The 9138-nt window shown below is 57.2% G+C and overlaps 2 protein-coding genes across 2 annotated transcripts; one reads left to right on the forward strand and one right to left on the reverse strand.

The window, feature by feature from the left end:
* Window positions 1–70: 70 nt before the first annotated feature.
* Window positions 71–7277, reverse strand: GFY (golgi associated olfactory signaling regulator). The gene is made up of 5 exons (XM_004767317.3): window positions 7044–7277; window positions 3669–3839; window positions 1358–2558; window positions 931–1104; window positions 71–447 (listed from the first exon to the last, which is right to left on the reverse strand). The coding sequence occupies exons 3-5, from the start codon at window positions 2535–2537 to the stop codon at window positions 248–250; spliced, it is 1554 nt and encodes a 517-aa protein (XP_004767374.1). The 5' UTR covers window positions 2538–2558; window positions 3669–3839; window positions 7044–7277; the 3' UTR covers window positions 71–247.
* On the forward strand, window positions 5356–6175 carry PTH2 (parathyroid hormone 2). The gene is made up of 2 exons (XM_004767316.3): window positions 5356–5480; window positions 5972–6175. The coding sequence occupies exons 1-2, from the start codon at window positions 5356–5358 to the stop codon at window positions 6144–6146; spliced, it is 300 nt and encodes a 99-aa protein (XP_004767373.1). The 3' UTR covers window positions 6147–6175.
* Window positions 7278–9138: the final 1861 nt, after the last annotated feature.

Below are 9138 nucleotides of genomic sequence, written 5' to 3' on the forward strand. Positions count from 1 at the left end.
AGACCGAGAGTCCCGGGGCCCCAGTCCCGTCCTCTCCCAGGAAGCAGGCCAGAGTAGGGGTCTAGTCAGAGGAACACTTGATTTATTCGGCCTCAGAATGTGTTCTCCGGTCACAGCGAAAGCATCTCAGTGTGTTGAACGTCCTATCCGAGAGGACTACTATGCAGCAAAGCGTGCCGGGAGGAAAGGACCTCTGGGTCCTATCTCCGTGCGGGGTGGCGCGGGTCTGGCAGGACGCGAGTGGGGCTCACACGAAATTGTTGGGGAGCGTGGCGGGGGAGAGCGGCTCCAGGCTCTGGGGGCGGTTCCCGCGGGGCGGCGGGGGCAGCTTGGGCGGCAGCGGGGGGGTGGGCGGTGGCTGTTTAGTGGCGATGTGTGAAGGGACCCAAGCATCCGGGGCATAAAAGTAAAGGTCGTAGGGGTCCTTCGGGGCTTCCAAATGCATAACTGTGGAAGCAAAGGGGAGAGGGCATCACTAGGCAGACAGGGGTCCTGTCCCCTCTGCTGCGCCGCTGGCCAAGGAGGAGGCGGGAAAGAGGATTCCGATTGTTTTCTGGGCTTGGGTTTTCAAATTAAAGGGCGATGCCCCCCAGAATCGAAGAGGGGTGCGTGGCGTCGGAGCAGCAGGGCGGGGCCTGCAGTGGAGAGGGCGGGGTATACAGGGCTCCTCTGGGAGGGGGGAAGGGGCAGGGCTTGTGGGGATCCAGGGATCCCAGCCTGTTGCAATTCCCAGCTGGACTGGGAGCGGCGCTGGACGTGTCGCCGGGAATTGCGGAGAATTGGGGGGCAGAATCATGGAAGGGTCGGGACTTCTATTGACCTTGGTTGGGGGACCTGAGTTTTGGCAGGGCGCCCTAAAGTGCCAGGCAAAACCGCGTTAAAGAAACATGCAGTCATTCAAGGAGAAGGGCGCTGTGAGGGGTCGCTCACCAGGTTCATCTCCGTCGTTTGGAAGCCGGTGGTGTGTGAAGGGCCGGTGTCGAGCCGCCCGGCGGTAGAGACACCAGAGCAGCAGGAAAATGCCGATCAGCAGTCCGGTCCCCGCGAGGAAGAGGCAGAGGGCCCCGCCCGTCGCACCCCGGGGGCGCCCCACCAGAGTCACGCCTGAAGGACCAGGGTTCAAGGATTGAGCAATCTAAACTCCTAGCCCCTACGTCCAGGGACCCAGGAGCCCCGGCCTCCCTTCACCCTCACATCCCCAGACGACCCCTCAGTGGCCTCCGGCCTGGCACTCAGGAGTGGGAGGCGGTGGGGGAGGGAGGGAGGTGTTCCCTAGGCCGCCTTCCCTCAGACCAGGAGTCCCAACGCCCAGCCCCCTCCTCCCGCCGACGCAGAAGTCCAGGTCCTGGCCCCTCACCGGTCTCCTCCACTCGTTCCACCACGATGATAGTGCTGACTCTCTCACCTCGGCTACGCCGCTGGGGGGCCCGCGGAGTGGCAGGGGCCGGCTGACTGGGGGAACCCAGAGGAGCAGGGGGGCCCGCAATCCGGGCTGAGGGAAGAAGGGCATCATGCCCTTTCAGGCTAGCGTTCTGGGAGGCCTTCAGCTCAACTGTCCCAGGAGAAACTGAGGCGGGCAATTTAAGGGACTCAGGCTGGGTCACTGCAGGGGTTTCTGGTTTGGGACTCAGGGGCAGCTCATTTGGGTCAGTAGCTTTGACCTTGAAAGGTGTAGTCGATTCTGGGTGAGGACTGGCGGAGATCTCAGGGTCAGAGGTCATGGGGTTCTCTGTGGCATCTTGGTACTGGGGTGTGGGGGATTCTGTTTGGGGCATTTCAGTGGGGCCGAGGTTGTGAGTTCCATGGGATTCTTGGTGGGGGATCTCAGTAGAGTTGGGATGGAGGGTCTGGAGGAATTCAGAGTTTGGGGTTTGGGTGGTGTCAGGGTTATGGGTTTCTGGAGATTTGGGGTGAAGAATCTTGGTGGGGCCAGGATGTGGGGTCTCAGGGACTTCTGCAAGTGAGACTTCGGTGGAGTTAAGTTTGGGAATCTCTGGGGATTCTTGGTGTGGAGTTTGGGTAGGGTCAGGGCTTGGGGTCTCAGGAAATTCTGGATATGAGGTTTTGGAGGGATTAGGTTTGAGGGTCTCAGGGGATTCTGGGTGTGGACGGTCAGTCGCGTCAGGTTTGGGGGTCTCAGAAGGTTCTGGATCTGTCATTTCGGAGTGGTTAATTTTGGGAGTCTCCAGGGAATCTGCTATTGAGGTATTGAGTGAGTTAAATTTAGGGTTCTCAAAAGACTCTGGGTGTGGGGTTTCTCGGAGGTCATGGTTGGTAGTCTCAGTGAAGTCAAGGCGGGAGGGCTCAGGGGAAACTGCATGAGGTGATTTGGAGGATTCGGGGTAAGCAGTCGCAGGGGAGTCTGGGTTAGGCAAGTCTCTAGTGGCATTCTCAGAAGCAGGAGGGGAGGTCTGAGAGGGGTGGCCCATCTCAGGGAAGTCGAAGCCTGTAAGCGGCGAGGCCGAAGGGTCGGCCTTGGAACCCAGCCGGGCGAGGAGGAAGACGAGGAAGAAGAGGATCGGTCTGAGGGATTTCATAGTTCTGGGAGACGCCTATGGCTGCGGGGGAGGGAGAAGAAAAGGGTTAAGATTGGAAGCCTGCCGGGAACCCCGGCCCACTCCCAGAGGCCACGCCCACCGATGAGACCACGCCCCGTTCCCCAGGTGGGCGGATATCCCTCAGAGCTCCGCGCCCAGGAAAGGAGAGGAACCCAGCTGCAACTCCCTGAAGGCTATGGGGCCAAATCTGCCGTAGCTAAGGGAGACAGAGGCGCGGGGCTTCTTGGGAGTCGTAGTTAATTTCCTTATCTGTTTCCCCGAGGGGGTCGCAGAAAAATTGGGAAGGACCTCAGACCTCACCGGCCTCAGACTTCCTCTACTTCTATTTCGGACGGTGTAGACCTCCAAGGGGACATAGGATCCCTTCCTCTCCCATGGCTGCGGACACCTTCACCACACAGTTGTTTACACCAGAGGAGGCTCAGAAGGGAATGGCTGTGGGCTGCGGGCCCGACAGGCATGGATCTGAGGGAGGAGGGAGACTCCTGGGACCTGGGAGAGAAGACTGCTGGGGGTTCACCCCAGTTTCCAGAGGGTGGATGGGCATTGTGGGTCTAAATTCCTAGGTCCTTAGGAGAGCCCTGAAGGTTCAGATGCCTAGAATTTTGAGGGATTAAGATTAGGGGACCTGGATTACAGGGTAGAAAGGAGACTGGAGGGACGCCTGGGTAGCTCAGTTGGTTAAGCAGCTGCCTTTGGCTCAGGTCATGATCCCAGCGTCCTGGGATCGAGTCCCGCATCGGGCTCCTTGCTCGGCCGGGAGCCTGCTTCTCCCTCTGCCTCTGCCTGCCATTCTGTCTGCCTGTGCTTGCTCTCTCGCCCACTCTCTCTCTGATAAATAAATAAAATCTTAAAAAAAAAAAAAAAGAAAAGAAAAGAAAAAGAAAGGAGACTGGAAACTCCGAGTCTTTGGCCCTCAGCAGACAGGGGTGTAGGGTTCTGGATGGGGCAGGACTCTGGTCACTCTGTTTACTGAGGATGGTGCTGAGATCCCAGACTCCCAGGATTGGTCTGGGGCAGACACCTAGGTTTGTGCTCAGGTGGAGGTGGGGGTGCCAGATACCTGGGTGGGTGGGGGTGCCATCCCCAATGGGGCCTGGGGTCTCTTACCTGCTTAGTGAGGTCCAAGATAACAGCAGATGAGCAGAGCTGGACGCAGAGATCGGTGAATGCTGCAGAATGGCTCCGGGAGGGGCAGCAGGAGGTAGGGTCCCAGGGGCGTGGGTGACGCACCTGACCCTGTCTCTGGGGATCCTGGGAACCTGGCTACAGCCTTGTGTTCTTAAAGGGACAGAGATAAAGAACATTATCTCTGGAACAGGGAAGGGAGTTGGGATTGGATCATCTATCTGGTGGAGGGATATGGGCCAACTAAACTATCTTCTCTTTGAAACCAGGCATCCAGGGGTGCCTGGGTAGCTCAGTTGGTTAAGTGTCTGCCTTTGGCTCGGGTCAGGATCCAAGGGCCCTGGAATTGAGCTCTGAGTCTTGCTTGTGCTATCAAATAAATAAAATCTTAAAAATAAAATGAAGAAGAAGAAGAAGAAGAGGAAGAGGAAGAGGAAGAAGAAGAAGAAGAAGAAGAAGAAGAAGAAGAAGAAGAAGAAGAAGAAAAGAAACCAGGGATCCAGGACATCTGCCATCTCCTACATGCAAACCCAAGTCTAGAACCATGGGTTCTTACTTGAAGACCCAGGAGTCTGGGCCTCCAGCTGTCTCCCTGTAGATTCAGGAATCCGGGTTCCCAGGCCTCTCCTCTCTGGGGAAATAAGAGTCCAGGGTCCCATGTCTTGCCAGTCATGTACCCAGATTGTTACTGCCCTTTAGGACTTCTGAACCTTGGTCCACCTCCCCCCAGTGTGTAGAGAGCACCCTCTTAAGAGCCAGTGTGAGGGGACTGGGCCTTCACAAAGCCCCCAAACTCCTCCCCAGGAAGGCTTAGCCTCACGCACAGGGTAGCCTAGGGGCCCTGGCCTGTCTTTCCCCTCTTTGCAGATTTGCCTGTCACTTCACCTGCCTTCAGCCCCACCCCCAGCCCCCATTACATTTTGCCTTCTTCTGCCTTTCTCCCCCTCCATCTCGCACTCTGTTTTTTTGGTTCTCTGCTGCCTGGATTTCTCTCTGGGCATCCTTGTGCTAGCTGGCTGCCTTTCTATCTCAGGGCTTTCTCGGAGCCCCTTCCCTCCATCTCCAACTGGCTCTTTCTCTCCCCTCCCCCACTTCTTCTTTCCTTCCTCCTCTGTTGCTCCCTTTCTTCCCCTCTGTCACTCTGTCTTTGTCCTTCCCTCTTATGGTTACTTCATCTATGTGTCTCTGCTTCTCCCTATCAGTCCCTCTGTTGCTTTCCCTGTCTCTTTCTCTGTGTCTCTGGCTTCTGCTCTGATGGTCCCTCTGCCGGTCTCTATTTTTATCCCTCTGACACACCTCCTGTGTCCACTTCTCTGTCTGTCTGTCTCTCCCCCTCCTGCTTCCCCTCAGGTCCCAGCTCCTGGTCCCAATTAGTTGGTGGCTGCCAAGGCAGAGGCAGGGCCCCCACTCCTGGCTCCTCATTACCGCTGGCGGCTCCTAATGAGCCTGGTGGGGGGAGTTGACCCAGCGCCCCCAGCCCCCTGGTCTGCGTCACTGCCCGCTGCGGGGGCTGTGGAGGCGATATAAGGGGGCTGCTGCCTGGCTGTCCGAGCCCACTGCGCGGTAGCGGGCCCTGCAAACGGGCGCAGGAGGTGGGTGGGTGGTGGGATCCGGGGTTCTGGGCGAGGACGTGGGCCTCACTGAGCTCTTTCCTGTCTCTCCACAGGTGATGGAGACCCACCAGGTGTCCAGGAGCCCCCGGGTGCGGCTGCTGCTGTTGCTGCTCCTGCTGCTTTTGCCCTGGGGCGACCGCACAGCCTCAGGAGTCGCCCTGCCCCCAGCTGGGGTTCTCAGGTACACGCGGCGCCCGGGACACCCAGGGAGGGGCGGGGATTCAGACAGGTGGGACCAGACCCAAGGAGAAAGGGGCACAGAGCAGAGGAGGATGGAGAGGAGGAGGACGGAAAGGAGGACGAAGACCAGGGGTGGAGAGAGGTGGAGTGTGGACAGAGAATCAGCGCGAGAAGAGGTACAAGAAGATTCTGAGGAAAGCGTTGAGAGATTTGAGAGGAGCCGAAGCAGCAGCGATTTGTTCCTTGAGCGAAGTTTACTGGGTTCTTAGTGTGCATCAGGCCGGGCGCTGAGCGCTGGGGGTGGACACAGGCATCGACTCCGACTCTGTACTCGGGGAGCTTCGAGCCGGAGGCAGGGGGACAGAGGACAGACGCCGAGCCACTCCACAGACAGTGCGGGGACAGGGCTTCGAATTAGACCGCGGGAGGTACAGGTGGCGGCGGGCGGGGGTCCGGGACCCGCGGTAACCGACTCTTTTGGTCTCCTCGCAGCCTCCGTTCCCCCGGCCGGGCCTGGGCGGGAACCGCCACCCAGCTGTCGCGGCGGAGCCTGGCCCTGGCGGACGACGCGGCCTTCCGGGAGCGCGCGCGGCTGCTGGCCGCCCTCGAGCGCCGCCACTGGCTGAACTCGTACATGCACAAGCTGCTGGTGCTGGATGCGCCCTGAGCGCCGCGCCCGCCCCACTTGAATAAAGATCCTGCAGTGTGCTCTGGTCTGCGTCTCCTTCCTGCGCCCGCGGTGTGCGTGCGGGATACGCGGGCGGGGCTTGCGTCGCTACTCCGGTGTACCTCATCTCCTCAGTCCCCTCTCTCTTTTCTTCCCACCTCCCCCTTCCCCAATCATCTTTCCCTCCCTCCACCCCTATTCTCTGTCTGCCCCCTGCTCTGGTCTCCCTCCATGCCCCAGCTCTGTCCCCTCCTCTCGCTCTGGGCTTCTGTCCCTCCCCACCCGCGTCTCTGCTCCCACCCCACTTGCGGGTCTCCGTCCTCTTCTCTGGGTTTCTTTCCCCTTCTCTTGTTCCCTGCAACCTACCAGGTCTCTGATTTCCCTGAGTCCCAGTCCCCTTCTCTAGGTCTCTGTCCCTCTCTGGGTGTCGGTTCGCCATCTCTCTGAGTCTCTGCACTTCTGTCTCTTTTCACCCTCCCGGCTTCCTAATCCTCTGCCTCCTCTCTGTCCTCTTCTTTCTGCCTCTTAAACTCTTCCTTTCATTCCTAATCGCTTTCTTTTTTCTCTGCCTGATTCCCTCAGATCTTTTCTTTCTTCTGTCGTTTCCCTCTCTCCCTCTTCCAGCTCTTTCCTCGAATGTCACCTTTTCCGCTCTCTCCTCACTTCCCGACTTCGCCCTGGGCGCAGTGGAAAGATGGGGCGGGGGTTGCTTCTGGGGCGAGATGAACCTACAATTCAAGACCAGGTTCCCCCAGACCTCTCTGTGTGGTATTGGGAAGGGCTGCTTAACCTCTGAGCCTTTTTTCCCTCATCCGAGGATTAACCGATACACCATGAGACAACTTCAACCCAGCGCCCGCGAAGCAAAACGCGTTTGTTAGAAAAGGGTTTCTGCACCTTTAGCAGCAGCCTCCAGAAGTTTGTTCAGGGTTTTGACTGCGCCCGTCCCAGGAGACCGCTGGGGCGGGAGGACAGGACAGAGGGGACCAGGCGTCAGGCTCCCGGAGGCACAGGGCTGAGGCGCTGGTGAAGCGAAGCAGCAGCCAATCAGAATCCGTCTCCTTTTCTCTCTGTCTCGCTCCCTGGCTGCTCCCGTCAGCCCTTCAGTCCCAAAGCTCAATGGTGACCATGGCAACCCACTCTGAGGGGTACGCAGAGGGCTCCAAAGAGCGCGCCCTGGACGCGGCTCGTGCGGATCGCGCGCTGATTCGTCTAGAGAAGAGGGCGGGGCTGGGCGCGTGGGCTCGCGGGAAGGGGGCGGGGCTGGCGCCGGGTGAGTGGCAAGCCGTCGTGTGGGTTGTCTGACTTGGAGGCGGACCGCGCCCTAATTGGCCCTTAGGCTGTAGGGGTGGGCCTGCTTCTCACTCAGAAATACTGAATCATGTAGTAATAACTGTATTCCTCAACACCATCTAGAGTTGGCCAAACTTCATAAGTAAGACTCTGAAAGTCAAGAGTAATTTCCCCAAGTTGCCGGCGCCAGTAAAGGACAAAAGGGTAATTGGAACGCAGATCTGTGTGACTTCTAGTCTAGACCTTGCCATTACTCTCCTGGAGAAATGGGAGTAAGGTTATGAGCAGTTACCATGGCCAGGCCCCCGTCTAAATCTTGCACTCCTCCTGGCTCTCTGAGCCAGCCTCACGACAACCCCGTGAGGAGCTTCACGGCTTTTGGCTGGAGGGCCTGCTAGCTGGGTCTTTGCCTGAACTCCTCCCATATTTCCTCCCTAGATGTCTTCTGTTATGTTCGAGGCTTTTCATAAAATGGTGCCTGGAAGCCCTTCCTACTCCACTCTTCTCACGTCTCCCCAAGGAAATTTCAGCAATTCCCAACAGGCAGAACCCCATCTCCAGACTGTGGGCTCAAGCCTCAGGGCTCTAGCCACTTATTAGAACACTGACATTCACCCCATCTCATTTGAGCTTGGTGTTCCCCCAAACCTACTCCTTCTCATGGGTTCCCATTTTGGAACCAGTCACTGGGTCAGATCGATGTGCTGTCCTTGCCCCTTCCTTCAGCATCCTCCTTCACAGCCATCAATCTCTGGCTCTGTCCTTCCTGCCCTGCCTCTCTCTGCCCTTCCTCTTCTTCCCAGCCACATGCCCAGCTCAGCTCAGGCCTCATCCTCTCCCAGCTGGACCAAGCCCCAGCCTTCTCCCTCCTTTCATATTCATCCCCCATGCAGGCTCAGAAGCTCTCTTCCCAATCCTCCTTGCCCAAATCCTCCTCTTTTAATCCCAGCAGCATGGTGGTTTCTATGGCTCTCGGCCCACAGAGGTGCTTTCCCACCACCTGGTCTTCACACTCACACACACACACTATTATCTCTGCCCATGACACCCTCCTTTAGTCTCTGCTCAATGTAACAAACTTTACTCATATTTAAAGACTGCACACAGATGTTACCTAATAGGGACAAAATCCCTATCCTTCCAGGACAGGTTAAGTGCATTTTCTGGGTTCCTATGGAACCTACAGTTACCTCTATCACTATCTGCCTTTATTTTTTTTAAAGATTTTATTTTATTTATTTGACAGAGAGAAAGAGATCACATGTAGGTAGAGAGGCAGGCGGGGGGGGGGGGGGGGGGGGGAAGCAGGCTCCCTGCTGAGCAGAGAGCCCCATGCAGGGCTCAATCCCAGGACCCTGAGATCATGAGATCATGACCTGAGCCGGAGGCAGAGACTCAACCCACTGAGCTACCCAGGTGCTCCCACCATCTGCCTTTAAATAGGGGTGACTCTGACCCTCCCTTGCTCAAAACTCTCCCAAGGAACCCTCTTATGGTGCTGAAATTGTTCGTATCTTGACCCGGGTTTTGGTTTTGTGGTTGTTTGCATATGTGAAAACTCATGCACCTGATACTTTGATTTGTCCATTTATCTGTATGGTTCCATTTTTAGTGTATGCACTACTGAAGCGAGCATATCCATTTATCTGTATAAAAGTTGTGTCTCAATTAAAGCATAAATAACAACAACAACAACAAA

This window comes from Mustela putorius, unplaced genomic scaffold, assembly GCF_011764305.1.
Source record: "Mustela putorius furo isolate JIRA1106 unplaced genomic scaffold, ASM1176430v1.1 tig00000196_pilon_pilon_pilon, whole genome shotgun sequence".
NCBI lineage: Eukaryota > Metazoa > Chordata > Mammalia > Carnivora > Mustelidae > Mustela > Mustela putorius.